Source organism: Canis lupus, chromosome 8, assembly GCF_011100685.1.
Source record: "Canis lupus familiaris isolate Mischka breed German Shepherd chromosome 8, alternate assembly UU_Cfam_GSD_1.0, whole genome shotgun sequence".
In the NCBI taxonomy this organism is placed as follows: Eukaryota; Metazoa; Chordata; class Mammalia; order Carnivora; family Canidae; genus Canis; species Canis lupus.
This window is the reverse complement of record NC_049229.1, coordinates 71,844,983-71,872,496: the sequence shown is the minus strand read 5'-3', so window position 1 is coordinate 71,872,496 and position 27,514 is coordinate 71,844,983. Positions and strand designations below refer to the sequence as shown.

The 27,514-nt window shown below is 62.1% G+C and overlaps 5 protein-coding genes across 27 annotated transcripts in view; 2 read left to right on the top strand and 3 right to left on the bottom strand.

The window, feature by feature from the left end:
- PPP1R13B (protein phosphatase 1 regulatory subunit 13B) overlaps positions 1-3,426 on the top strand; it is an 88,820-nt gene extending 85,394 nt beyond the window's left edge. For all 4 annotated transcript variants that reach the window (XM_038545838.1, XM_038545839.1, XM_038545837.1 and 1 more), the window contains 3 exons: positions 385-551; positions 1,407-1,606; positions 2,156-3,426. In XM_038545838.1, coding sequence (XP_038401766.1) covers positions 385-551; positions 1,407-1,606; positions 2,156-2,197 — 409 coding nt within the window. In that variant the 3' untranslated portion in view covers positions 2,198-3,426. The remainder of the gene's footprint in view (positions 1-384; positions 552-1,406; positions 1,607-2,155) is intronic.
- A 91-nt stretch (positions 3,427-3,517) lies between these two features.
- Positions 3,518-14,028, bottom strand: ZFYVE21 (zinc finger FYVE-type containing 21). 3 transcript variants are annotated; one of them, XM_038545869.1, is made up of 8 exons: positions 13,836-14,028; positions 7,857-7,907; positions 7,381-7,549; positions 6,778-6,853; positions 6,606-6,697; positions 5,967-6,020; positions 4,266-4,408; positions 3,518-4,140 (listed from the first exon to the last, which is right to left on the bottom strand). In XM_038545869.1, exons 1-8 carry the CDS (start codon positions 13,971-13,973, stop codon positions 4,105-4,107), a joined length of 759 nt encoding a protein of 252 aa, XP_038401797.1. In that variant the 5' UTR covers positions 13,974-14,028; the 3' UTR covers positions 3,518-4,104. The 3 variants fall into 3 exon arrangements, with proteins under 3 accessions (XP_038401797.1, XP_038401800.1, XP_038401799.1); XM_038545872.1 differs by lacking the exon at positions 13,836-14,028 and adding an exon at positions 12,644-12,743; XM_038545871.1 differs by lacking the exon at positions 5,967-6,020.
- Positions 13,096-24,262, top strand: XRCC3 (X-ray repair cross complementing 3). 7 transcript variants are annotated; one of them, XM_038545864.1, is made up of 8 exons: positions 13,096-13,276; positions 16,586-16,795; positions 18,529-18,666; positions 18,875-19,087; positions 21,072-21,226; positions 22,858-23,070; positions 23,199-23,245; positions 23,337-24,262. In XM_038545864.1, exons 2-8 carry the CDS (start codon positions 16,741-16,743, stop codon positions 23,563-23,565), a joined length of 1,050 nt encoding a protein of 349 aa, XP_038401792.1. In that variant the 5' UTR covers positions 13,096-13,276; positions 16,586-16,740; the 3' UTR covers positions 23,566-24,262. The 7 variants fall into 7 exon arrangements, with proteins under 7 accessions (XP_038401792.1, XP_038401790.1, XP_038401795.1 ...); XM_038545862.1 differs by having other exon boundaries at positions 16,532-16,795; XM_038545867.1 differs by having other exon boundaries at positions 13,096-13,281.
- LOC119872933 lies at positions 15,095-21,614 on the bottom strand. Its single transcript, XM_038545868.1, has 2 exons — positions 19,873-21,614; positions 15,095-18,533 (listed from the first exon to the last, which is right to left on the bottom strand). Exons 1-2 carry the CDS (start codon positions 20,782-20,784, stop codon positions 18,525-18,527), a joined length of 921 nt encoding a protein of 306 aa, XP_038401796.1. The 5' UTR covers positions 20,785-21,614; the 3' UTR covers positions 15,095-18,524.
- Positions 21,937-27,514, bottom strand: part of KLC1 (kinesin light chain 1) — a 69,028-nt gene continuing 63,450 nt past the window's right edge. For 6 of the 12 annotated variants that reach the window (XM_038545843.1, XM_038545845.1, XM_038545847.1 and 3 more), the window contains 2 exons: positions 22,433-22,505; positions 21,937-22,327 (listed from right to left, as the gene is read on the bottom strand). In XM_038545843.1, the coding sequence (XP_038401771.1) occupies positions 22,470-22,505 (36 nt within the window). In that variant the 3' untranslated portion in view covers positions 21,937-22,327; positions 22,433-22,469. Of the gene's footprint in view, positions 22,328-22,432; positions 22,506-23,499; positions 26,717-27,514 lie in introns of those variants that run through there. The other 6 variants (XM_038545849.1, XM_038545851.1, XM_038545848.1 and 3 more) reach the window with 1 other exon arrangement.

The following is a 27,514-nucleotide window of genomic DNA, read 5'->3' as shown; positions in this document are numbered from 1 at the left end:
CATTGTGTGGCTGCCCACAGGGCCCTCCTGCTGCTGTGCGGGCCCTGGGTCTCCTGTAGGCTTCGTTGGGAACTTCAGGCACCTGCCCGTGGGGTTTGAACATTTGGGTCTTTTAAATTGTGTCAAAATATGCCTAACACCTTCCACCATCGCCCCGCCGAGGTGTGCCCGGGCTGTCGGTGGGGATGTCCCTTGGGGCCCCGGCCACTCGGCAGTGCACCTGCGGTCTGCCCTGGGTTAGGGGAAACCATGCCGTTCAAAAGACCAACGCAAACCGGTGGGGCTCGAGCCCTGGCCCGGCCCTGGACGGCCCTGGAGGTCCCTGGAGGTCCCCGGCCAGCCTGGGCGGTACCTCGAGGTGTCGTCACCCACTCTCCTTTCCAGGACACCGCTGCACTGCGCCGCGTCTTGCAACAGCGTCCACCTCTGCAAACAGCTGGTGGAGAGCGGCGCCGCCATTTTTGCGTCCACCATCAGCGACATCGAGACTGCCGCGGACAAGTGTGAAGAGATGGAGGAAGGCTACATCCAGTGCTCCCAGTTCCTGTATGGTACGCGGGGGTGGGGTTGGCCCGCGCCGACGCCCCTCCCCTGGGTGCAGGGCTGCCAGCGCGGGGTGCTGCTGGCCCCGGGCGAGGCCTGGCTCCCCTTGGGGAGCGGCCCAGCAGTCTCGTGAGAATGGAAGTCACGCTGCCCCTTAGGCTCATCCTGAAAACCTATGAAGATCCATGTTGTCAGGTTTTTGCCAGATTGCTGAAAACACAGCGCTTCACTGCGCAGATGGCCCCCCTGGGTGGAGCAGCTGGGGGCGGCGGAGGCTGAGCAGCACCCATCTGTCCATTGCTGGAGCCCCCCAGGGCTGCGGCTGCAGGCCCGAGCCAGGGTGGAAGCGCCCCCACGGCCTGGGGTGACCACCGAGGAGGAGTGAGGCTCATCCTGTTCTAGTTAAGCCGCGGGCGCCACCGTCTGGCTTCCTGGGGCCTGGAATGGGTTCGGCGGCTGCAGGGCGTCCACTGCACACCTACCTCGAGACCCTGTGTGCCCAGCCCCACACTAGACCCTGGGGACGCTGCGACAAACCAAAGCGGGCCCCAAGCCCCTGAGGCTACAGTCCCAGTGACTGCCGTGCGGGAGGAGGGCAGCAGGAGGTCACCCGCCCATCCAGGTCCCTGCAGTCATGCGGGCAGGAGCTGGCAGGGTGCTCTGCCAGTGTTGGGGGCCCCCACACCCAGGAGCAGTCACGCGGCTTCCTTGTCACCGACTGGTGGCAGTTGTCGGGTGGGGGCCATTAGGCTCCCCAATAGGAACACCGAGCACTCGGGCCTGGCCCCTCGGTAGTGGGCTCCTGGCGGGCGGAGAAGGGACTGCGGGCCCCGCCCTGACCGCTTGCCGCCCTCTCGTCCCAGGGGTGCAGGAGAAGCTGGGCGTGATGAACAAAGGAGTGGTGTACGCTCTGTGGGGCTACGAGGCCCAGAACAGCGACGAGCTGTCCTTCCACGAGGGGGATGCCATCACCATCCTGAGGCGCAAGGACGAGAGCGAGACTGAGTGGTGGTGGGCTCGCCTTGGGGACCGGGAGGGCTACGTGCCCAAGAACCTGCTGGGGGTAAGCACTGGGAGCTCGCAGCTCGGGGTCCCGCGGTCCCATCCCTGTCCTACTGGCCCAGAGAGCACAGAGCCTGCAGGCGACCCCCTGTCCGCCCTCAGCGCCACCTCTGGGAATGGGGAGGTCCCGTGATCGCACCCTGGGGGCACCCTGTTGAGCCCGAATGCCCCGACACAGGAGCTTTGGCAAGCAGCCAATCCCGAAACGTCTCTGGGTGGGGGGACTGCCGGTCGCTACCTCTGTGGCGTTTACAGCTGCGTCAGCCCTGGGGCAGAGCAGGTGCCTGGGCGCCAAGGCCCACGGGCCGAGGCGCCGGCCTGGACGGGGAAGGGAGCCTCTCGGCCACGGCCGCAGGTCTTAGGCAGCGCCAAGGCCTAGGAGAGGCTGTCCTGGGGTGGGGGTGCAGCCAGCGGGGGGCGCCAGGGTCTCAGGGGGGGCGGCCGCCGAGTGTCGGCCTGACCGGACAGCGGCCCAGGGACCCCGGCCGCTGGGCGCACCCTCGGGCTTGGCGTGCCGCGGCCTCGTCCTGACGGCTCCCTTGCTCCCCAGCTGTATCCACGGATCAAACCCCGGCAGCGCACGCTCGCCTGAACCTCCTTGGGAGCGCTGCACGGCCTGCCCGGCCTGCCCGCCGCGGAGCCGCCCGATGGAGATGGAGATGGAGATGGCGATGGCGATGGCGATGGCTCTGCTGCTCTCCACGAAGGCTGAAGCTAGGCGTGGCTCTAATGGTGCTCATTTAGCTGACAGCATCCACAATGTGAAATCCCTGCAGTTTCTAGGTGAGGCCCTTTCTTCAGTTTGCCCGTAACTGGGAGAGGTACTTTTGCCTCCAAGAAGACTGAATTTTGCCAATTACTGTAAATCCAAATAAATATCCAGCTTTCTAAACAACTGTCCCTGTTGCCAATAAGAAACCCTATAATTTATCCCTGGTTGGCTGCCAGTGACGACAAACCCCTTTACTGATTTGGCCCACAGCGGTCCCTCGTTCTTGATGTCACCCCCACCCTAATACTGAAAACCTGCAACCGCAGTGAGGTGTGCCCCCCTGCTAGAGCCTGCCCTCCTGCCACTGGAAATCACAGCACCCCGCTGTCCTTCCCACCCTGACCACACGCATCTCCTCCTTCCCCTACCAAAGGAGCCCCCCCGGATGGAAGCTTCTGTGAGTGGTGGTGCTTGGTGCGTGTGTCCCGGGCATGAGCATAGGTCACCTGCATACAGGCTGACGGTGCTGGGCTGGCCTCGCACGGCCCAGGCGCCAGGGTCGTTAATACCAAGTGACAGCAGTCAGGAGCCTCAAGACAGCACCGTCCCCTCCTCCGTTCACAGCACTGCCTTCCCCGCAGCCTCTTGCTGCTCAGGGGTGCGGCCCACAGGCCGGGGTGGGGAGGATGTGGGGTGCCTGCGCGGCAGGAGGGGCAGCTGGGAGGGTGGGAGGGCAGGGGCCAGCCACGATGCAATAACGTTTGCCCAGTCCAGACACCAGTTTGAACTGTACGCACAGACTTTTCTATACCAAAAGTATTTTTTGACTACACCATTCGAAACTACCAGAATGATGTCGGAAATGTTTTTTTCTCTCATTAAAATCCAGGCCCTTAGGCTTTATTTTCCATGTAGGAGTCCCGTGTATAATTTATGTATGAACACGTGTGTAGGTCCTGCTGTAGTCAGTCACCTTTAAGCATTGATTGTACACAGTGTGGTGATGAAGCGTGAGCGCCCCGTGGGACGGCCTCTGCTGCTGGACGCCCCCGCTGCGCCCCGCCACCGCTCATGCCGTGTAAATGTGCACAATAAACCGCTGTCTCTCACCGGCGGCTGCGAGTCTTGTGTTTCGGAGCCGCAACGGAGCTGTAGCACGAAAGCTCAGGCTTTTCTGGACACAGTGAGGCAGACCTGATCCATATTTTCAAAATAGGTTTTAATCATAAGCTTTATATACAAATCGTTGTACAATTATTTTAATAAAGTGAAATAGTAAGTAAAAAGTACAAAAAGCAAAGCTGGCTCCTCCCCCTTAGTGAAGTAAAGTATCAAAGGTTTGTTCGTAGCCCAGAATTAGTGATGTGGGAAGTGAACAGTCTCTAACGGGCTCGCGCAGACCGTACAGCCGCACACAGAGCCGGACTCCCGAGCGCGTCAGGCCTGCCCAAATCCTCGCTGTGCAAGAGTGAACACTGAGGGGCCAGAACCTTCTAGCAAACCTGAGCACCCATAAAAACATGGTTTTCAGTTATGCTAAAAGTAGTTTAGCAGTAGTGTAATTCAATCTCTCCCACCTCCAATTAAGTATCGACAAGATAATACACACACTCTAAAGCATGAGGCTGCCGAGAGCATTACTAGACTGTGCGGATTGCACTAGATAAGCGAGCACTTCCGTTTTCTCCAACCACGGGACCTGCGTCTCCCAGCACGTGAGGGTCGGTTGCCTGTGGTGCGGGGAGCAGGCTCCGCTGTCGCAGGCTGACCGTCCGTCCTGCCTGCGGTTACTGGTCCCGCGATTCGTAGAGGAGCTTGGTGGCCTATAATGTGACCAGAGAGCGTGCTGGGTCCTGTGCCTGGACGGGCTTCCTCCGGGAAAGGCGGGCCTGCGCTCCAAGCAGAAGCGCCCAGCGCCCCGCACCCCGACCCGCCGGGGCCCAGGTACCTTGTGCATGGCTGCCAGCCACGCGGTCGCCTGCCTCCTGCTGGCATTGGCGTCCTCCGCGGCCCTCAGCTTCAGCTGGGTCACGCTCTCCGCCCCCGGTGCTGCGTACTGCAGGGACATGCCTGTGGCCCGGGCGTTACCTCCTGGAGGAGGGAGATGAGCTGAGCCCACGGGCACCCCGAGCACCCGGGCTTCCACCTGCCCTCCTGGGTGGTGGCCAGGGCGCCTCCTTCCCACCCCTCGTGCTGGGGCAGGAGGCCTGGGGGCAGGGGCCTGTGCTCCGGTGGAAGCACATCACTGACGGGGAGACGACCGCGTCACCAGGTCCCATGCGGGCACTCCTGCAGCCAGGTACCCTGACCCCATCCGCCTGCGGCTGAGCCGAGGCCGCCCAGAGCACAGGGGCCGGCCCACCACAGAGACCCAGGGTCAGAGCGGAGGGGCTGCTGCGGGGCCGCAGGGCGGGCAGGGTGAGCGCCAGCGGACATGGTGGCGGGGGCAGTGGCGCCCCTCGGGCTGGTGCCAGCTGCTCGACACCGGTGGCTCACAGAACGGGCCATCCCTCTCAGGCGTGACGCGTCAGCAAAGTCCAAGGAGACCAAGCCTCACGGGAAAGTCCACCCACAGCTTTTGTACTTTGCACCTTCAGGACAGAAACTCCATTTTGAGCAGGAGTCCACCTCATGGAAAACCGCTTCAATCAGACACTGATCCCTGAGTCAAAACTGGGGGCCTGTCCCCCCTCGCGGGCCTGCGGACCGTGGATGGCGCCTGCGGACGGCTGGGGGAGGCGGGCCGCTGTACGACGGGAGCCAGGAAGGGCTGTCCATCTGAAAGCTAAGCCTTCACGAGCTGCATTCCCGCCGTGCGTGTTGCCAGGTGGGTCCCCGACTGGGGTCCTGGCAGGAGCACCCACTCGGACTGGGGCCACGCCAACCACGGCTCTGCCCACCACCTGCTTTTGTGAGAAGTTTAACTAGCACAGAACAGCCACGGCCTGTTTCCCAGTCACCTCTGGCTGCTGCTGCGCGTGCTGAGAATCCAGGGAGCCGACCACGCTGACAACAGTGACCGCCTGGCTCCAGACCGGCCGGCGGGCAGCGTCCCTGACTCTGGGCATTGTGCCACCCCCACCGCCTGCTGCCCACCCCAGGGAAGACAGGGTCCTGGGGTTTTAAATGTTTAGAAAACTTCTGGCAGAACAAGGCTCATTGCACCCCCAAAACTGCCAGAAGGGGGGCGTGCGGCACCAGAAGCCACAGGGCCCTGCCCAGGAAGACCACCTGGGCCGACCCCTCGCTCCTCCACACCCTGCCCTTTGTGCCCAGGGGCCTTCGACTCCCAGCCTGCCGCTGGTTTGCACGCAACCAACGTGTGCCAACGTGCATACCCTGTGCTGGCCTGGCCTCTTGCCTCCCCATGTGGGGGCTCAGACCGAGGCGCAGAGGAGCACCGTGAGCCTGTCCGTGAAGGGGCAGGAAAGGACTGGAGGGGGGGCCGCCCACGGTGCCCCCAGACTCGCCAGCTCAGGGCCAGCAGATGCTAATGCACAGCTGTGAAATACCAGGTCAAGCTGCCTAGAGACGGAACAGATTCACCGTTCCTGGCACGGGGGTATTTTCATCCATGCTCCGTGTACCCCCGTCGAGGGCCCAACCCTCTTTCAAATCCCCCAGAAGCAGTGCGCAGGCTGAGGCTGACCTTCAGAGGCGGGCTGGCTCCCCAGGAGGCTGGTGTAAGTGGGAGGGTCTTTTTCTACGTCAACAAGGTAGGCGGGCAGGCAGGAGAGAAGAGCCAAGAGCAATCAGAAAACAGAAAGTGAGAAGGAATCAGTGACGAGGATTTTCTCCGCACTCGGCCTGGAGCGCGGACTCCGTGGAAAGGCAGCTCCTGAAGCAGCGTCAGGGTGGAAAGATGCAGGCGGGGCGAATGCCCTGGGAGCTCACCAAGGAAACGTAAGGGGATCCGATCCGATCCGTTCCCACAGACCCCTGACAGGAGCAGAAGCGCTGGTTCCCAATTAGCCACCAGTCCAGAGCCTTCTGAGCCCACGGGGGACGCCGACTGCACTGGGAGCTTTATCCCCGGGTTGAGGCCAACACAGGGCTTTCCCGTGGCACGTTCGGGTAAACTCTCCTTCGTTACCCTACACGTTCAGCCCCATTCACCTGGCAGGTTCCCGAAGCCACTTAGTAAATACAAGTCCCCAGAGGACGGCGGGCAGGCCCCCCCTCAGAGACCCGCGGCCAGGCTGAGCACGAGGACCCGAGAAACCCCGTCCTGCACACCACGGCGTCACCCCAAGGCCGCCCACGCTGCTGCTCCTCCTGTTGCACTTACCTCCTGGTGGGAAGCCTTCCGTGAGGATCTGCACAGTGGAAATACGTGCGATCTCAATCTCGTGGCGGCTGTCCCCATCCAGAATCAGGTACCTGCGGGACAGAGTGGGCACACGTCACTGCGGGGCCGACGTGACAAAGCTGTCTGGGCCGAGCAGCACTCTGCCTCTTACCTCTGGTTGTTGGAGAGACGGCAGACCATGGTTTCTGGCTTCTCGGAGTTTCCAAAAGTCACGAGGAAGGTGGCTCCTTGGGAGACAAGAACCAACATGAGAACACCCCAGCTCCTCTCACGGCGTGCCCTCCCTGACCCGGTGAGGCCAGCTCCCAGGGAGAGGCGCACCCAGGACCAAATGAGCCAAGCAAGACAGCGGCAGTGGCTGAGCCTGCAGGTCCCCCAAGTAGGGCAGCAAGGCCACGACGGAGGAAGAGCATAAGGTACTGCTGTCGGGAGGGGCTCTGTGCACCTGGAAGCTCCTAGAAACTTCCATCCTTCCCCAAAAGGCCCTGAGGGCTCCATCCCAAGGCCCGGACCCCAAGCACCCCAGAGCACTGAGGCCTCCCTCTGCATGCTCCAGAAGCAGTCGGGGCAGGGCCAGAACGGGGAGAAGGCACGGTGCCCGCCAGGCCAGGGAGGAGCGGGGCCCCAGAGGGGAGGGGGGCTGGGGCCCCGGAAGCTCCCGGAGAGGCAGCCCTTCGTCCCTGCTTCTCCAGGAATGCGGGGGAGGTGGGGACAGAGGGACACAGACGGCCAGGCCCAGGCGCCGCGGGCTTACCACTCAGGAGCACTTTGAGCTGCTTGTCGTAGAACTCGGCCTCCTTGTGGGACACCAGGGCACACTCGGCGCACTGCCGGACGGGGTCCACGAAGCACATGCGCCGCAGCGCCACCTTCTGGCCGCAGCACTTGTCGCAGAAGCACTTCCCGCAGCGGCGACAGTGATGCTGCGGATGCAGGGGTGGCAGTGAGGGGCTGGGGGGCCACCCCCCACCCCGGACACGGGCCCTGCGCGGGTGTTTGCCATCAAAACGATGAGGGGGTGAGGGCCGCACGCATGGTCGCTCTACTGTGTTCCGCTTCCTCCCAGCTCCAAACCTCCTTCGAGGGCAAGCACCCAGCACGCTCCCACGGGCATGCAAGCTGCTCCCGGGCCCTGGGGCCGAGTCACAGTCTGCTCTCCTGAGGCGGGCAGCCGCCCCCACCAAGGGGCTCCCCGCTGGCCTAGCCCCCCACCCAGTGGCCTCAGCTCACCTTTCTGGTGAGAAAGTCAAACTTGGCGTCGCACTGCATACATCTCGGGCACTAGGAGAGAGCAGATCAGGACCCTGCTCTGAGCGCTGCTGGGACAGCTCCCTGCCTTTCCCCTCCCAGCCCAGACACCAGGTGGCCCCCAGCCCCATGCCACAGGGGTGGGGGGCACCAAGGACACAGGTGGGGTCCAAGTCCACATGGCCACCAGCGGGGACTGGTCCAGATGGCATCCCCGGGACACTGAGGGATGCCTGGGCCCCAGATGTGCATGCCGGGGACATCCTGGTGCTGGAAGCAAGAATCTATGTCATGGAAGGACCCCGAGATTCCAAGGCAGGAATTAACCTGAAGCGGCCAGGCCGGGTGAGCACCCCACTTTATAAATGAAGGAAAGTGCAGCAAGGGGCTGGGGGAGGCCTGGCTGGCAGCGGCCCACACACGGCCCACTCGGGGCGCATTCTCAGCACGCGTGGACACACGTGTGGAAGAGGCTGAGCAGGACGGGGGGGTGGTGTGGGCTGGGTACGGGTTTGACATGGTGGCTGCCAGGCCTGGAAATGCTCTCGAACGCTCCTCGGAGTAAGGACCCAGACAGAGCGCTTGCACGGCTGGCCTCAGGGCCCTGGGCGCCCAGGAAGCACAGAGACCGAGCGCTGGGTGTCAGGGGGAGGGCTCCCACGCCCCAGCGCCCCGGCACAGACGGAGCCCTGCTTCAGGACGAGCTCAGGCCTCTTCTCTAACGCGGACCCCAAGCTGGTTCAGGTTTTGCCAGAAGCAAAGACGGGCTGACGCGGCCCAGCTTCCTGCGGTGGGAAAGCTGCTCCTGGCCCCAAACCCCAAGCAGAGCTTCAGGCCGACACGGAGACGAGGAACGTGCCCCCTTGCCCCCACTCCCAGGCAGGGAAGTGAGCTCCCATCAGGACTGGTTCCAGGGTCAGCCAATCCTTCCGTTGCCCCACAGACCCTCACCCCGCAGGGGCAGCGGGGGCTGCACCGACCGGCAGGTTCACCTCTCCCCTGCTCTGCGCGTCGCCCAGGGTGGCCGCAGCCGGCGCATGCAGGCTCCACAAGTCGGGCAAGCAGGCGGCCCTGAGGAGATCGCGGGCAGGAGCCAAGTGCCCACCAGTGTGCGCTGGTGCCGGCACCCTGCAGATGCTCCGGGAGGGAGCCTGGGACCCTCGGCCGCACCCCGGCACTGCGACTGGTGGCTGAGCTTTTCAAGATCCTGTGACTAACATTTTCTTATTTCCTCTTTGCTCTTAAGCTGCTTTCTGGACTGGGACACAGGGCTTGCTTGGCCCACCCTGACCTTCCAGAACCACCCATAGAGTCCCCGCCTGCTTCCAGTGTGAGCCGGCGCTGTTGCTGCTTCCGCCCATCCCGGGCCACTGCCTCTCCCCTGTGAGAGTTCTGGAACGTTGCTCGTGTTTGGCACTCGGGCTTCTACACCGTGGCAGGGCCGAATCCACTGGAGAAAGCCTCCACCGACGGCGAGGCCCGTGCACGCGGGAAAGCCCGCCGCCCAGGCTCCTCACCGCCACCAAAGGCTGTCTCGCGTCTCCTGCTACCGTAAGGCTCATGTGTTTGCGGAGGTCAAAAGACAAATTTTTAAATGTAAGACCACATCCAGAATTTAATATATGCTCCCTTAACAACGTAAGTGATCCAGCAGTTTATCACCCTAAACAAGCAAGGAGAGGATTCAGGAACCTGACGGATTTTTAAACAAGGTAGTTTGCTGATTAACAGAAAAGACACTTAAAAATCAACAAAGCAATTGAATCTAAAGAGAACGAAGTAAGGAAATAAACGCAATGGGCAGAGATGAAAGTCCAAACACGGCCGAGGACCAGACACCAGCCTGCCCACCGTCCTCAGAGCAAACGGGAACCACAGGCGCAGGCCTGGCCCAGCAGCCCTGAGACCACAACTAGACCAAGGGGCCCTCTGAGGCCGGGGTAAACTGAGTCAGGGCCCACGCTCACCACGGGCCTCCCGCCCAGCGGACAGGATGGAGGGAGCTGGCGACAAGGAGTGGCCTCTGGAGGGTGCGCTGGGCACCGCGGGCATCTCCAGCTCAGCATGGGTGCCCCTGGCCTTGGACACCCGGCTGCTTCCGTGAGCCCTCGATGGAGCCAGCGTGGCCCCGGGCATTCAAGAGCCATCTGCCCACCGCTGCCTGACCTTGGCACAAGAGCCCCCAAAGGCGCTGGGGATGACTCTTCAGAACCTGCCCAGCCCCAGGGGGTAGCTGACCGAGCTCTCCCCTCAATGTCAAGAGAGTCAGAAAATAGTCTGGAGCATTGAAAGGAATGTCCGAAAGAGAAGAGCCTGAGGAGGCCTGCCCACCCACCCGGGGACCGTCGTGCCCCTCTGCGGCACTGCCGACAGTGCTCCCTGGCTGGCTGCCTGGCACCAGACCCTCACATGACACTGCGTCTTAGGTTCCTCAGAGGCAAACAAACAGATCCTGAAAATAAACTTTAAAAATGTTTGTATTAGGGACAGATGTGACCGTGAGGCTGCAGGTGGGAGCCTGAATCCCCTCGGCCAGAGGGCAGCACGGCCCTCCAGCCAGGACCGCCAGCCCCTAAGCGACGGGTTGTTCCTGTTCTCCGCACAGAACCCGGTTCTCTAGACGGGAGATCAGCTGCTTACAAAATGATATTTGTGACGAACTGATTTTTGCAATAAAATAAGTGCTGGGAAAAAAAAAAAAAAAATGTTTGTATTAACGTATCTTTATTGAAAGATAATCTTCTCTATCAGCGCCTGGCCAGCTCAGTCGGAAAAACACGTGACTCTTGATCTTGGGGTTGCGAGTTCGAGCCCCATGCTGGGTGCAAAGGCTGCTTAAAAATAAAATGTCTAGGGCAGCCCGGGGGGCTCAGCGGTTTAGCGCCGCCTTCAGCCCAGGGAGTGATCCCAGGGTCCTGGGATCGAGTCCCACATTGGGCTCCCTGCATGGAGCCCACTTCTCCCTCTGCCTGCGTCTCTGCCTCTCTCTGTCTCTCGTGAATAAATAAAATTTTTTAAAAAATAAAATGTCTAATGATAATTTTAAAAAAGATAACCCTTTCTAAAAAGTAAAAGCAGGGATCCCTGGGTGGCGCAGCGGTTTAGCGCCTGCCTTTGGCCCAGGGCGCAATCCTGGAGACCTGGGATCGAGTCCCGCATTGGGCTCCCGGTGCATGGAGCCTGCTTCTCCCTTTGCCTGTGTCTCTGCCCCTCTCTCTGTGTGTGTGACTATCATAAATAAATAAAAAATTAAAAAAAATTAAATCTTTAAAAAAAAAAAGTAAAAGCATAACTCCTAAAATATAAACTGACCCACCCAAAGATTTAACTCCTTAATTAGGGAACCAGTAAACTGCTAAAATCCCAGCTCAAAGAGGTGGCAGGGGACGGGACACATGAGGTCACAGGAAATGGGATGAATGTGGCCAAAGAGGCAAAATGGCAGCTATCACAGGAGATGAGCCTCCATGGGACAGAGCCGTCTGTGTCCCAGGCCCCTGTCATTGCGCATTCTGCAGAAGCTGCAGCCGCAGGGCCCAAAGACAGAAGCGCAGCCCTGCCCAGCACCCATCGGGGTGCTTGGACCCCCCCCCCCCCAACCCTCACCACCCTCCACCAGTGATTCCTCAGTCAGTGCCGGCCAAGGCACAGGGGTCCTGGGCGGCATGAGACAGTGCGCCCCCTGGGGTCCCAGACAGCCAATGTGAACCCCACCTTGACTGTGCTGGAAAAGCTTCTGCAGAGAACCCCCTTGCCGTGTGACCCAAATGACTCAGTTGCCCCCGATCACTGGTGACAAGGTGGGACAGGGGCCCCAAGTTTATTCACCCTTCACCCTGTTCTTGACCTGCTGACCTGTTGGTCCGGGTTCATCAACTGGGACAAATGCCGGTTAGCCTCAGTTGGTCTAACTGGAGTCAAGCTTTTGTCACCCTTCAGGCCCATAGATGACAACCTGGGATGATGCATCCCCTGACGACAGGTCACACTACCCGGGCCTCCAGGGCTCCGGGCCTCCCGCTTCCCAGCACCTTCCCCTCCCACCCTGTTCTCCTCCAGCCACTCAAGCTCTCCCTCCTGCAGCCGCCCTCCTGCCCCCAGTGACCCCAAGGAATGCAATCCGTCCGAGCCCAGGGCTGGGTTTGTATGTGACACGCCTGTGCCCTCCTCCCCGAGTCCGGGTCTACAGTGTCCAGGTATCCAACTATCCGCTCAGAGCTGTGCCCGTGTTGGCCACGCCCAGTGCTGGAGATGGGAAGGCGGAGGTGCAACACAGGACGGTTTTTCAGGGTCAAAGGCAGTATCCGCCACTGGTGACAAGTCCCCATGGCCACCCAGAGAGCCTGCCAGCGTTCGCACAACCCCGAGGGCCCTGCCGGGCTTGCTGCGCACCTGCCCCAGGGAGGTGGGGACGGTGCCCTTGGCCCTTGTTCTCTCCGAGGCAGGAAGGGAAGCTGAGGGCTACAGGCCCGCTCCTGCATGCACGCCTCCACCCCCCACCGAACACTCTTAAGGGTGTCCCTGCAGCCGCAAGCTAACAACCTGGCGCAGGGTCAGGCACCCGGTAAGTACACGCGAGTGGATCGGGCTGGCCTGGCCTCAGGGTGACCCAGCGCAAACCAAAGAGGACACGCGGAGGACCACCCACAAACGTGTCAAAGACACTAACTGGCAAACGACGGGAAACAGGTGGAGGCTGGGGGTCTGCGCGGCCCTCCTGCCCGGCTCCCTAATTCCCCTCCCCCATCCCAAACCACGAGTAAACACACCTAGTTCTCACAACCGGCGGGCGCACACGGAGTCTCCGGCGCACAAAGCTCCGGGTGTCCCAGAGGCGCCACCGCGCCGAGCGCGGGGGCGGGGACACACGGCCCGCACCCGGCGAGGCCCCGCCCCCCGCAGCGCCCAGCCCAGCCCGCACAGCCGGGCCAAGTGTCTTTCCCCCAGAACACACCGTGCGCGGCCCTGGACTCCCGGACCGGGCCCCACAGGCTTCCAACTACTTCCTGAAACTCAGCGAAGTGCACCGTTGGCTCCTCCCTCCGCGCGGCAGGGCCTGCTCCGGCCCCTCAGAGCCCGGCTGAGGCGTCCGGCGGGGGGGCGCTCCCGGCCTGGCGACCCCCTGCCCCCCCGCCCCGCCCCCGCCGCGCCGGGACTGCTCCGAGTTCCACGGGGGCCGCGACGCTGTGTCCTCGGGAAACACCACACGGGACCGGGAGCCAGGGGTGCGGCCGTCACCCCAGCCACCAACCCTCCCGACCCGCAGCGGGCCCCAGGGCGGCGGCGGGGCCACGAGGGCTGCTAGAGTTCCGCAGGGGGCGGTCGGGGCGACACGTCTCCAGCGGCTCCGGGGAAACTGCTGAGCCGCCTCCGCCGCCTTCGCGACACGCGGCGACCACCCGGTGAGGTGCCTACGGGTGCGGGGTCGCGGCCGCCGGCGGGTCACGGCCTCCCCTCCCCCACGGGGAAGCGAGCCCACGGCTTCTGCACGCGCAGCCACCTGCCGTCCCCACCTGCTGCGGCGGGAACCTGTCCCGGCCCCTCGGCGGCCCCGAGGGACTCTGGGACACGTACTCAGGCGTGAGGCCAGACCCGGGCTGCTTTCCCCAGCGCTGACGAGGGGCCACGCGCGGAAAGGCGCGCGCCGTGCGGGGCCGAGCCCGGGGCCCACAGGGCAGGCAGGGGCGCGGGCACCTGAGGGCACCTGCGGGCCCCCCCGCGACTCTCAGGGAGGAGGCGGCAGGACGGAGCCCGGGCCCGGGCGCTGAGAGGTGCCGGCTGACGGCTCACGGCTCACGGGCCTTCGGGGCCGCCCCCGCCAGGGCGCCCTCCTCACCGTCCCGCCGGGGCCTCCCTCCTCCGAGCGGCTCGCGGCCCCGGGGCTGCGGACGCGGGCCTGAGCCTCTGAGGAGGGCGGGAGGGGCGGGAGCGGGCGGGAGCGGGCGGGCGGCGGCGACCTACCTCCTTGTCCGGGACCCACTGCGGCTCCTCCAGGCCGAAGGGGCTGCCGAAGGCGCGGTGCTCGGGCACCATGCGCAGGCCGCTGGGGGAACGCACCAGCTTCTTGGCGTCGCGGCGCGCGGCCACCTCGGAGGACATGACGCCGCCTCAGCGCTCGCCAGCCGCTCGGACCCTCGCCCCGCCAGGAGCCCCGCCCTCCCGCCCGCGCGGATGACAGGGGCCGCGTCCAATCGCCACGCCCGGCCCGGAGCGCGAGCCAATCGCCGGCCAGGCCCCGCCCCATCGCCGCGCTCTCCAATCCGCGCGAGGGCACCTCCCCGGCCACTCTGCGGTCGCTCGCCAATCGGCAGTGAGGCCCCGCCCACGCGCGCCCCGCCCCCTCGGGACGGCGGAGACTTCGGATTGGTCAGGAAGTCTGAGACGTAGCGTGGCTTCCTCTCTGATTGGCGAACCCGGGGCGGGGCGCCCGGCTCTCATTGGAGGGGGAGGTGGCGAGGGGCGGGGCAGCGCGAGGCGGCGGACGGAGCGGGCGCGGGGTGAGTGGCGGGCGGCTGGGGCGCTGGGGCGCTGGGGCGGGAGGCGGCCAGGGGCTCCGGGGGGTCGCGGGTCCTGCACCGGGTGCGGACCTGCGGGCGGGCGGAGCGGACAGCAGAGCCGGGTCCTGGCGGGGCGCGGGCAGCCCGGAGCCGGGGTGCGGAGGCGGGTCCTGGGGACTGCCACCCGCAGGGACCCGAGCAGGCCGCCGGGGCGGGGCCCCCTGGGGTGGAAGGGGAAGGTGGGGCGCCCCGGGGCGGGCAGGCGCGGAAGGCAGGTGCGCTCGGGCGGCCGCGGCGGGAATGGGGCGGGGGGGGGGGGCCGCGGCCTAGGCCAGCCGTCCTGGAGAAGCCGTGCTGGAGGGGAGCGCAAGGGATGCCGAGGCCGCAGGCGGGCGCTCACCACCGGCGGTCACCCGGGGCGGGCAGCCTCCGGACCACCGAGTTTGGCGGAGTCTGCACACCGAACTGTCCAGCCCCCGCGCCGGTGCCGGCTTGGCAGGTGCTCGTCGGCGGCCGCTCTGCTCCCTGACCGCCCGGCCCCATCGCGTAGGCCCGAGCCACCAAGGTCGCCGGCTGCTTTTCCTGCCCTGGGTCCAGCTGCTGTCAGCCCCCGCCTTTGTCTCCAGCGACTCCCCAGAGGCAGCAGCCTCAGCTAGAACCTCCCCCGCCTGGCCTTCCTCCTCACCCTCACCGTCCGGACCCCAGCCCAGCCTGCTGGCTGTGTCCCCTCCATCCTCTGGGCCCCGTGGTGCCTCCCTGGGGCTTTCAGTCTAGGGGAAGGACACACACACACTTTCTCCAGAAGTTGGAAACAACAGCTTGTTATTTAGTCCAGGTGTTGTGTTGTCCTGGGGGTGGTTTGGGGTGGTGCCTCCCTGGGTCACCCCTTCCCATTCTTGTCCTTGGGGCTCTTAAAGCTGATGTCCCCGCCAAGCCGAGAAGGCGCGCCGCTCCTCTGACAACTTATCCATTCCCCAGAGATGTTCTTTTTCTTTATTTGCGTCCTGTTTTCAGGAATCTAACACACCTACCGCCAGCCTGGCCGGCATCTTCCAGACACTTGGGGCACCTTTGGAGGTGGTCACAGTCCCCATCACCTCTCCCCGTGTATAGCTGGCCCTGGGGCCCCATGTTCAGGTGCCTCTTTCTGAAGGAGACCCCAACCATTCTCCAGCTTGCAGTCCTGGTGGCCTCGGGAGTGGGGGTGGGGGGACCTCTGTGTGTGTCCTCCCCAGGTCGGCAGTGCAGACATGGGACCTGCAGCACAAGCCCCTCCCTGCAGCGCTGTCATGATCACGGGGTGCGGTATGCCTGGCGGCAGGCTCTGCAGCCACCCAGACCAGTACTGTCAGATCCAGGCGTTTCGGCCCTCTCCATGCCAGATGTTTCCCTGGACTGGCCTGTGAATGTGACAGTGCAAGTGACCTGGTTCTCGAAGCTCCAAAATCACACTGATGTTGTCCATGTGAATAACGCTCCAAGCACTGCAAGGGGAGGTGGCCTCGCTGCTGGACACCGACGCTGGGTTCAGCCCGAGTGGCTGCTGGCCTTGGGCTTCCTGCACACCCCTCTGCACTCAGCTTTGCTGATGCGGGCGGCCTGCGTCTGGGGGACCCTGGGCTGAGCAGGGCCGCCAGCAAGGGTTGGGTCGGGCTCCAGTTCCGTAGCCTCTGGGGCCCGGGCCGTGGAAGGACTGCTGGCCAGGGGAGGGGCGGGGACTGCAGGGCAAGGGCGGGACAGTCTCCACTGTCCACTGCTCAGCTTGGTGGTCCTGGGGGTTCCGACTCGCAAGCATCCTGCAAGATTCGGAACTCGCTCTTCCCATGCTTTCCAGATCCTCCATGGAGACACACTTAGGGGAGAGTAAGGCAGAGAATGCAGAAGGCACTTTGTGCCCAGTGCCTGTGATCTCCAACTGTCTGTGTCCTCCCCACTGGAGAGGGGTCCAGGCAGGGTGCTCACCTGGACACCAGGTCCCTGGGCCAGGCCTCAGGGTGGGAGCACCTGCTCCTTTCTGACACCTTCTGCAGGGGATGGAATGGGTCCGCCCTGTGTGCAGGGACCTTTAGTACGCAGCTGGCCTGGGGGCATTTCTTTAACCGCATCCATCTGTGGATCGAATGCACGGTTTCTAACTTCCCGAATGCTTGCTCTAACCAGGTGCTGCCTTAGACCTGTTTTCCTGGTACAGTGAAGTCTCTTCTCCAAACTCAGGGCCGACGGTGAACCCTGGTGTCAGAGGGGACCACATACCCTGGCCACTGTCACTCTGCTGTGCTCAGCTCCTGGGCGGTGTGAGGTGACAGCCAGCACATTGGAACTGGCGTACCTGGGAAGTTACCTATCATTGTGGCCAGCCTGTCGAAGAAATGGATTTGGATCAATTGGACCTGAATCCCAGGATTATTGCTGCAGTTAAGAAAGGTATACTTACTGACGTTTGGGTCAAGTAGATATGTGAAACGTACAGATGTGCATATGCACAGTGTGCGTGGAACAAGTTAACGGGGTCCTGTCCAAGTGCCCCCGCCCCAGGAAACCGATCCTCATCAGTAACTGATGCTGGAATGTGCTGCAGGTTTTTCAGTTGTGTGTGTTTCACTGAGGACATTTTTAAAGTTAATTTTATTTTCATCAAAGGTAATACACGTTTATTGTCTAAAAAGTGAAATGGAACTGCTTAAACCCCTTATGAATCTTTTATCAATTTCTTGTGTTTTTGTATCTGGGTTTCTGAATACTGTGCTTATGTTGCTGTGTTCCGTTTGTTAGTGTCAGGAACTACTCAGAGTGCGTGTTACAGGGATGAGGGCTGGCTGACTTGTACCCCGACTTCCTCCCCCCACAGTTGGAACACAGTTTGGGCCATTAGGGTTTTGACTGGGGACGTAATGACTGCTGCAGAACTGGGAGGATAAGACGGTTTCCTTCCTTGGACCATCTTTGTTATTTTCCCCCAGAGTTGGTAGTTGCCTCCTTTTTTCAAATGCTGTGTTTTCTGTGTACATCTGACTTTTCCCACATTGTCCAGTATGTCCGTCAAGTACCAGTGCCTTTTGTTTAAATGCTCAAAGGGCTGGACAGCTCACCCATTCTGTCTCCTGGTGTGTCTGTCCCCAGCTACCCTGCACCAGCTGGCGTTCTGGGACTCCCTTCCCTCTCCCCTGTCTCCTGTGGCACGTGATGGGGAAGCTTCAATATTCAGATGCTCGTTGATCTCATAACGTAGAACCCTAAGTCTACGTGGAGGCCAGTGCTGCAATGTGATATCCTACATGAAGGCAGGGCCTTGGGGTCCTGCTCCCTCATCCTTGGCTCTTGGTTTTTTCTAGAGCCCGTAAGTCGTTTTCCTTTGTTCTCCCTTTCATCCAGTCTGTCCATCTGTCTTAATTGGCACATTCAGTACATATGTATTTAAGGTAATTCCTGATACGTGTGTTAACTCAGCCTTACTATGCTCGGCTATTCTTCCTGTTTCTTTTTGTGGTGGTGTCCTTTTTCGGCTTCTTCTGGATTGGTTGGATAGATTTTTAGCATATTTTTTCTTTCTACTAGTTTGAAACTGATGTACTTATCCAAGCCCAAAATTAATTTATCCACTCTTCTCCCCAGATACCAGGCCTTTTGGACACATTGACTCTGTAACCCTCCCTACCCACCTTGCCCGCTCACTCACCTTTGTTGTTTGTCCCACTGGCCATCCTGCCATCCCCACATCCCAGAGGTCTGGTACAGTGGACATGTTTGGAAGCTGGCTCAGCCTTCCTGCACTGCCCCCCCATGCATGGCCCTCACTCTGCCCTGGGATCATCCTGTAGGTTTGCCTTCTGTGTAGGCCTGACTGGCTACAGAAACCCCCTTTCTGGACAGATGTTTCTGGGGTGTGGAAGTGGGCGGCAGCCACTGCTCTGGGCACCTGGGGGAGGCCCCTCCTCCTCTCAGGCTCCTGCCGCTACAGCTGTGAGGTGGGGCTCCCCAGGCCCCTTCCCTCCCCGCTGTCCTCATCACACTCCAGCCGGGGGCTCCCACAGCTTCAGGGAGTGGACCGACTGGGCTCCGGTTGGAAGACTGTTCCTGCAAACACCGTTGTCGTTGCCGTGTGGCCTCGCGGTACCGTAGTCTGAGCTTTGCCCTGGAATTTCTTTGTTCAATTTCAGCCAAACTGAAATCAATAAAGGAGGTTTTGCATTTTTCTGGCCCGGACCTGCAGAGACTGACCAGCCTGTCCAGCCTGGACGTGCAGCACTTGCTGAGAGCGGCCTCCTCACGCCTGCGGGGAGGCGGTGTCCTCACAGGTAGGCAGGGGGGCGTCTGCTCTGCCCTGGCGCCTGGTGCCCTGGTGCGAGTAACCGCAGGGCCAGGACACAACGGGGAGAGACCTATTGGGGGCGGGGGGGAGGGGCAGCCCTGGGGGCCTTGCTCTGGGGGCCAGTTCTCAGCCGAGAGGCGAGGCCAGGCCGCGGGGGCGGGAAGCAGGGCTGAGCCCGGCCGTGCCTCCGGCAGCGCTGCAGCTGTGCGAGCGGGCGGGGGGGCTCCCCGCGCGGCCCCAGCGCCTGAGCCTCGGCTGCCCCGTGCTGGACCGGCTCCTCCGCGGCGGCCTGCCCCTGGACGGCGTCACCGAGCTGGCCGGCCTCAGCTCCGCCGGGAAGACCCAGCTGGCCCTGCAGCTCTGCCTGGCGGTGCAGTTCCCGCCGCGCCACGGGGGCCTGGACGCAGGTGAGTGGCCGCGCGGGGCCGCCCCCGGGGCCCTCCCCAGGCCCGTCCTTCCTCCCACTTCGCCCGGATCCCGCCCCTGGGCAGCCTGCGCGGCCCCGTCCCGGACTGGCCACGACGTCCCCGCGACCCTGGCAGGGCAGAAACCGGGACAAGCAGTGTTTTATTACCCCTTGGGGAGGGGGTGTGCAGGCTGCAGCCCTGGCCGCGCCCCTCGCATCGTGTTGTGGGGGTGACACGGGCCACACAGCACAGGGACGTTTCCAGTGCCCACGTGGGCCACTTGAGCGGTAAAAATTTCAATTGTTTTTACTAAACGGAGGTAACGGAGCAACCGTGATGCTGCCTGGTGGCCCCTCCCGGCCCCAGAGCCCACCCCGGACAGGCCTGTGGTGTGGTCCCCACGGGGCGCTGGTCCCGAGGCCCCCGCTTCCCGCTGGCTCCCGGAGCTCCGAGGGGCAGGGCCGGCGCCGCCACAGGCAGGGGTGTTGCTCCCAGGACGCAGGCATCCGTGGGAGGCGGGCCTGAGGGCGGGGGGCTGGCACTGGCTGCGCTTGGCCTGGGAAGCGGTTCACCCCCCCCCCACCCCGGTGGAAGAGCCTGGAAGAGTGGCAGTGATGCCCCATGGGGGACGCAGCAGTCTCAACCCGGAGGCTCTCCCAGGCAGGCCACCTGCGCTTCCCTCCCTATTCATTCTAGAACATCTTGTGGCCCCAGGAGAAACCGCCCCCAGCTTGGCCCTTGGGCGGCCCCGCCTCCCCCCCCACCTCCTGTTCTGGAAGACTCACCCAGTGGAACCCTACAGTGAGCTGTGGCCTCCCCACAAGGCTCACTGTTGGAATCCGCGACGTCCTTCCCTCCTCCTCACGGCTGGACGCTTCTCTGATGTGTGTCCAGGGCCCGTTTGCTCGCCCTTTCGTCCGTCCACGGGTGTCTGGCTGGCTCGCCCCTCTCTGAGCACGGGGGTCCAAGGCTCTCGGAGCGCATGCACACCCGGGACCGCGGGTCACGTGCGCACACACACACACACACACCATCCTCATGGACGCCCGACTTGACCGGAGCCACCCTCGGGGATGGGAGGCGGTGCCACCGTGGGCTTGATTTGCACTTCCAGGCGACAGAGGGTGTTGGGCATCTCCTCGCAGCCCACTGAGCACCCGCACGGCCCCTGCGGAGACGCGTCCGCTCAGCTCCTCTGCCGGGTTCGGACGGGGCCATCGTTTGTGGTTGAGCTGTAAGAACTTCTGTAACGTGGGTGCGAGGCTCTTGCCAGATGCGGAACTTACAGTGTCTCCTCTCCTGTGGATGGTCTTCATTTTCTCAATGGTACCATTTTGATCAAGTCCAGCTTCTCTCTCTCCCTGTGCTCGCTTGTGCTGTTTGTCACATCCGAGAATCTGGTGCTGAATCCGAGGGCATGAAGGTTTACCAGGTCTTCTCCGGAGCTTGTGGGCATCGGCTCTGGCGTCAGGTGTGCGGCCTGTGAGGACGGGCCGGTGTGCGGTGACCTGGCTGTCCCCGCGCCATTTGCTGGAGGCCATTCTCTCGCTGAGTCGTCCGGGCACCTTGGTTGAAAACCAGTTGCCACAGATATTAGGGTTTGTCTCGGAGGGTCTCCACTTCTTTCTGGCTGCAGACTCGGGCCCATTCCCTGGCGCGGGGACCCAGGCTCTGGCCAGGCTGCTGCCCCACAGCATTCAGGCTTCCAGGGACATGTGGCCCATTGTTTGCTTACCGGCTCCTCCAGTCACAGGAACCCATGGTTACCACCTCGGAGCCAGGGATGGCAGGGGGAGCCTTGAAAGGAGCACCTCGGGAACCTGCGTTCCCTGAAGCCTCAGCGGGAACGTCCCCGCATGCAGGAGGCCCATTCCCAGCAGCCTAGGCCTTGATGACCCCGCTCCCCTCCGCTGGGGCAGGCCCACGGGGTGGCGTCCTGGCAGCGAGGGGCAGTGTTGGCACAGCGGGCCCTTTGCCTTCCCAGGGGCCATGTACATCTGCACGGAAGACGTCTTCCCAAACCTGCGCCTGCAGCAGCTCATCGCGCAGCAGCAGCGCCTACGGACAGACGTTCCGGGAGAGGTAGTCAGCAGGATAAAATTCAGCAACCAGATCTTCATCGAGCACGTGGCCGACGTGGTGAGTGTCCTCTCGACCTCAGTTCCGAGGGGAAGTCAGTCGGGGGCCAGTGGACGGGGCCACCAGGACAGGGGAGCAGAGGCGCAGATGCCAGTACACGTGTGCCACACGTTCAGATCCCTGTGATCCGGTGCCTAAAACCCATCCTGTAGATCTGTCACCCACACAAGGAGGTCCAGCGTGCCACTTCCTGTCCCTGACAGGCACCTGAGACCCCTTAAAGGCGGCAGCTGCAGGGAGCACCCCCCGCTGCCTCCCGCTTCCCCACCCTGTGGTGCCCTCTGCCCAGGGTAGGCCAGGACCTGCTGTCCAGGCCACCATCCCAGCGAGAGCAGCCTGTGCTGGGTTTTACTTCTGCCTCTGACGGAGCAGAACGGTGCCTGTCAGGGCACAGAGCACTCCTCTTCCCGGCCAGGGCCTAGTAAGCCCCCAACGAGCCCCTCAGAGGGCCGGCTGCCACCTAGGCCCACCACTCGGGGGACAGACCTGGAAGGACCACCAGGGGACGCAGGCTGCGGCCTGGCCAGCCTAGAGCGTTATTAGTGGAGAGACGAACAGGGAGGGGGGAGGGAGAGTACAGCAGCACGCCCAGAGCAAGGCCTCTCCACCCCACCTGGCGCCCCCGGACCAGAGCCCCGGCGGGCAGCGCCCCCAGATCCTGGCGGGCCTTCCTCCCACTTAAGGATTGTTATAAAAATACCAAGTAAAAGATAAGACGTATAAACTTTTAATTTTTAAAAAATTTACAATGAAACATTATCACACAGCTTGGGGAGGTACGTGGTAGGGTGCGGCGCCCGGGGCCCACAGCCACGGCCTCTTCCCCGGGGGCTCGGGACACAGATGGCCGGGAGGGAGGCCACGCCCACCCCGTCCTCCTGTGGGGCCGGACGTGGCCACGGCTCTGCAAGCGACACGCGTCCCGATGAGCAGCGTGGTTAGTAGTACAGTGTGCTCCGTGGCACGGACACGGGAAGGCGAGGTTAGTGCTGCAGGCTCCCAGCCCCTCGGCCCTCCAGCCTTGGCGACCATCCCCTGGCTGTCCCCTGGCTGTCACACGAGCAGCGTCGTCCGCCTCTTCCAGGGCTGGGTGTGGCTTCACTGCGAGAAAGGCCGCGGTGACCCTGGGGCCTCTCAGTCGTTCTGGCCCCACAGTGAAGCCCCCAGGCGCCCCCCCGAGCTGCCCGCGGGGATGGGGGGACTCACATTACTGCTGGCATCCTCGAGGCCGCTGCTACTGCTGTCATTTTCCACAAAGAGAGGCTCCACTGGAGACGCCCTGGAGATGGAAGCACAGGACCGGGTTTCACTCAGGGAGGGACAGCCACGCTGTGGTCACCCGGCCCCACTGGGGCACAGCCGGGAGTTTTCACAGTAGAGGCGGCCCCTGCCCAGCTGCCTCCACCTCCCACCACTGGGAGGTAGGAGGGGGTGGGGTGGGGGTCAGGGCCCAGCATGGGGCCCCCCGGGGAGGAAGGCCCGGTCACAGTGATGGCCCCATGGAGGCAGGGGCGTGTCAGCCCCACTGGGGACTGGGGAGAAACTGGACAGATGCGCGGTGTCCCTCAGGCGCAGAGCAGGGGGAGCCGTGGTGGCACAGCCGGTGACGGCCATCTCCCCGTGGTTTCCAGGACTCCCTGCTGGAGTGTGTGAGGGAGAAGGTGCCCGTGCTGCTGTCCCGGGGGATGGCCCGTCTGGTGGTCATCGACTCCGTGGCGGCCCCATTCCGCTGTGAGTTTGACGGCCCGGCCTTGGTCCCCAGGGCCAGGCATCTGCAGGCCCTGGGAGCCGCCCTGCGCCGGCTGAGCTGTGCCTTCCAGAGCCCAGTGCTGTGCATCAACCAGGTGGGGGCCCCACCACCACCCCCCAGACTGCAGGCCTCCTCCATTTATTCTTTAGGGAAGCAGCTGGGGGGTGGAGTGGGGGGACAATGGGGTCCCTGCTGCAGCTGACCCTGGTCTGCACGTTCCAGGTGACAGAGGCCACAGAGGAGCAGGGCACAGCGCCCCGGCCACACGGGTGAGCAGGGCCCACCCCCTCGGCAGGACGGCGCAGGGGGTGCCGGGACCCCGCGGCTTTGAGTCGTGGCTGGGCCTGTTTTCTCTCTCAGGCTCCGGGACGAGCGTGTTTCTCCAGCCCTTGGAATGACCTGGTCCAACCAGCTCCTCATGAGGTTGATGGTCCACCGGCGCCGCCCCGGGGACGAGGCCGTCACCCCAGCCGGCCCCCCTGACCGCACCCTGAGCGTGGTCTTCGCCCCTCACCTGCCGCCCTCCTCCTGTTCCTACACAGTCAACGCTGAGGGAGTGCGAGGGACCCCGGGGACCGAGTCCTGTTGACACAGACCCCAGATGCCGGACAAGCCTGCCCTGTCTGCGGGCACAGGATTGGCATCCTGACTCCGCACACCCATCACCGGGTCAGGGCCTGCTTGAGGGTGTCGGCTGCACCTCAACGGCAGGAAGGCGGTGAGCACAGAGGAGCCACCCGACGTGGCCTCCACGCAGCCTCCACGCAGGCAGGGCCACGTCCACGCTCGTGCTGCACCACGCTGCCCGGCACAGCGGGCCCCGGGCCGCTTCACCACAGCCTGCTCTGTGCCAGGCTCTGCCCTAAGTAACTCCGTGTTGGTGTGGTCTTCACAGCCCCTGGGGACCGGTACACTTATAATCCTTGCTCTCAGGGAAACTGAGGCACAGAACAGCTAAGCAACTTGACCAACCTCCCACAACTCTACAAGCCAGACACTGAGCCCCGGGGCTGGTGCCAGGAAGGCAGGCCCATGCCGGACCCATACGAGGGGTGGAGGCACAGGTCCCTGTAACTGGGCACTCTTTCTGTTTGGATATTTTCTAGAGCAGAAACATGGATTTGAAATGTCCACCCAGTTTTTAAAGTAGTCTGTGGCCCTCAAAAGGGTAAGAATGGCCGCTGTAAATAGAAAACAGGTTGTAATTTTATACAAGAGCCTTTCTGCAAGTGCACGGACTTTGCACCAAGAAATAAACCATTTATTTTTTAATAAAATACAAACAATCCCAAATTATTTTCTAGGCAGATCACACTAACAGTAAGAAAACTATAGCCCAAGACAGTGTGTACACAACAGATGGGCCTCCCCCGGGGGGCACGCACGCACGCACGCCAGCACTCGGTGGGGGCCACCCTGCCCACCCGCCACAGAGGGACGCCCCTGCAGCAGGGCGGTCCCAGTGACAGATGGCCTGGGCTCCCAGCCCCACACAGCCCCACGCCTGCACCATCCCCTCCACCCCACGCACTCCTCACAGCCCTGGGTACCCCCTACGGTGGGGACAGGGTGGAAGAGAGCCTGTCTCTAGGACTGCCCCAGTCACACGTGTGATGCCTTCTGCCCTGACCAGACTCCCTCAGCTAACTGGAGCCTCACCCTTGGCAGGTGCGATCACGCACCACCGTATAGTTTCCAGGAGTCTGACGACCATCCAGTGCACTACTCAGTAGTGCAAGTAGAAACATCAGAATACAGCCCCATCTATGCAATGTGCTTCCCCAGAACAGTCTATAAAGTTAGGACTATGAGCGGTATCTTCTATAAACTGTAAACTATATATTTTTAGCAATATTTATACGTTACCATAAACACTGAATTTCCCATTACATGATATTCTTAGCAGCTTTCTGAACAAATGACAATTTTTTTTAACTCCAAGACATCAGTGACTCCCCCAACACTGCAAACACCGAGTGAGTGCCCCAGGCTGCCGGGTCTAGCACCTTGGGAAGAGCTGGGAGGGTCGGAAGGCCCGGCCCTCCACAGCCTCCACCTCCGACAGGCCCACGGAGGGCTCTGCACACGGTGCAACCCCGATCCACTTCCCGTCTGCCCTGTGGCCAAGGCCTGGAACCACAGGCACTAGGTACGGGGGGGGGAGGGACGACTGGCATTCCAAGGGTCCCCTCCCCCAGAAAGGAAAGCACGCTGCCCGCACTACTCCCTCCCCGAGAGCGTGAACACGCACACTTGAATGAAGCAGTGACAACCGGGCTCCTTTGTTTTGTCCAAGTTCAGAAAGCACAGATCTGCAGGCAGCGTCCCGGGGGCAGGAAGGTTTCTTACGGGCTGGGTCTGGGCTGGGTCTAAAGGAGGCCGCTGGCGCCCTCAGAGAGGCAAGGCCAACAAAGGCCTGCCCGTACCCCCTGGGGCCCAACATGAAATCCTATTCTCACCCCATGTTCATCCTTCCCAAACGCCCTGTTCCTCCAGAGAGAAGCGTCAGTAAGGGAACCCGGCTAGGTTTCCGACGTACTGGATCAGTACTGGATCAGCTTCGTGGCACGAGAGAGCACTTCTGACGGCGGGGGCGGCGGGACGGGGGTTGGGGAAGGATGACCCGACATGGGGCAGCTTCCAGCCAGCCCCTCCAGCCCTCCCAGCGGCCTCCATACCCAGACGGGACTGCAGAGCACACAGTGCCTCTGCGGGGACACGCTGTGCGCGTTCTTTCCTCGCGTGTCTCCCGATCCACCCCATGTGCAGACCGGCCCTGGACAGCGTTTACACAGTCAGTTCCTCGTCCACCAGAAGCTGCAAACTGGGACGGTCGGGCGCTGAGCAAAGAGGCACGGCCACAGAGGCCACGGGCCAGACCCAGAGGCACCTGTCTCTGGGTGCCACCAACCCCCTCGTCATCTGCTCGGGATTTTCTAAAGCTACCAGCTTGACTCACACATCTATTGAGGGGCAGGGCTGCAGCAAACACTGGACAATGTTTCCATCAAAACCTACCCCATGTTGACAAAGAAAACCTTTTTCAACATAAAACCTGCATCTCTACATGCTCAGCACTCAGGGACCAGCAGGGGAAAAAGGGGTTCCAAAGGGGCAGGCCTGGGAGCCCACGGGGCGTCTGGCAAGGCACGTGGATGTGCCACACTGCGGGAGTGGGGACCCGGCGGGGACCCAGACCCACCAGCATGTTACCCGTCTCCCCCGCTTCTTAGCACCCCCTCTCTGAATTCCAGGCAGCTCTGCCACAGATCATCAGATGCTTATTCTGAAAGGATGCAGCGTAAGGTTCCAGAGTCTTAGGTTACAGCCTTAGTATACATTAACACGCACAACAGATTCCGGTGTAGTCCGTGAGCAGCGGCCCATTCCAAACGTGGGGAAGCCAGCTGCCAGCGCCACATCGGCCTCCCTGACCGCCAGGCCCGGCCGGTCTCACGCTCACGCTCCGGCAGCTCCTGGTCGCTAGACTGCAGACAGCTTAACAGAATTCGGGGCAGGCCTCCAGGAGGCGAGGCGGTGGAGGATCACTATCTAGAGAAGCAAGTGACCCAGGTGGTGGGTCCCCTGCAGAGTTAGGGGAGGGGGCTCGGCAAAGCTTTGAGGGCTCAGTGCTCCATTAGTCTCGGGGATTTTATCTAGCTCAGCCTCGACCCTCAGCGGGCCAGCTCAGTGTTGCTGGCACTCAGAGCACGAGAGTCTGCCAGACAATTATTTCGTTCCTGCGTGAAAAAACAAAGGAAAAATTATACTTAACCAGTACTCCAAAGGACGCTGGCTTCAAGTGGCTCCGAGCTAACAATAGTGGGAGTCCTGACCATCGTGTGCAGGGGGCCAGCCCTGAGCGGGGTGGAGGGAGGACTGAGTCAATCCCACACCTTTTAAGACAAGACGCCTCTTTACTGTTGTCACCAGGCGCATCCAAGCGCACTGCCCAGACACTACCTGCACCTCCCGTGTCACCAAGGGCCTGGCAACAAGCACCTTGGGAACAGTCACCTCCTAAGGTCCTGGGGAGGAGAAGGGAGGCCCGCGGCAGCCAGTGAGCGTCTGGGGTGAGCAGCGGCACCACGGGAGCTAAGAGGTGCAACGGCCAGGGAGCCTGGTCACCAGTGGATGAGCACTAACTGCTAAGTCAGAAGGTTCTCTGTGCCCTAAGTTCAGCTGCCTGGTCTGCTGGGCACTGGGCCACACCCGACAGCCACATGAGACATTGAGAAAAAACGGAAAATTAAAAGGCCCTTCCCGACAAAGAAGGTGCCAGCAGTTTTAAATGGGAAGGTGACAGGTTTGTGCAAGCCTTGGGACTGCTAAAAAAAAAGTGCTGAACATTGGGTGTAAAAGTGACAATGCATCAGTTACTCACATTAGTAAAGTTCTAACAGTCTTAAAACATTGAACAGTTTGACAAGACAATGAATTAGTTACAAACTTACCAGAGGCTAAGATCAGTTAATACACATGAGGTGGCCAAGTTTTGACATTACTTTAGCAGAATATTTAAATTTTAACTAGCTTAA

Excerpts from the sequence above, each read along its gene's own strand:
- XRCC3 (XM_038545864.1), top strand. The coding sequence starts at position 16,741 with ATGGATTTGGATCAATTGGACCTGAATCCCAGGATTATTGCTGCAGTT. Across the intron at positions 19,088-21,071 it reads CCACGGGGGCCTGGACGCAG|GGGCCATGTACATCTGCACG; the intron begins GTGAGTGGCCGC and ends TTGCCTTCCCAG. Across the intron at positions 21,227-22,857 it reads TCGAGCACGTGGCCGACGTG|GACTCCCTGCTGGAGTGTGT; the intron begins GTGAGTGTCCTC and ends CGTGGTTTCCAG.
- ZFYVE21 (XM_038545869.1), bottom strand. The coding sequence starts at position 13,973 with ATGTCCTCCGAGGTGGCCGCGCGCCGCGACGCCAAGAAGCTGGTGCGT. Across the intron at positions 7,550-7,856 it reads TTGACTTTCTCACCAGAAAG|CATCACTGTCGCCGCTGCGG; the intron begins GTGAGCTGAGGC and ends CTGCATCCGCAG. Across the intron at positions 6,854-7,380 it reads GCTCAAAGTGCTCCTGAGTG|GAGCCACCTTCCTCGTGACT; the intron begins GTAAGCCCGCGG and ends TTGTCTCCCAAG.
- LOC119872933 (XM_038545868.1), bottom strand. The coding sequence starts at position 20,784 with ATGCTGTGGGGCAGCAGCCTGGCCAGAGCCTGGGTCCCCGCGCCAGGG.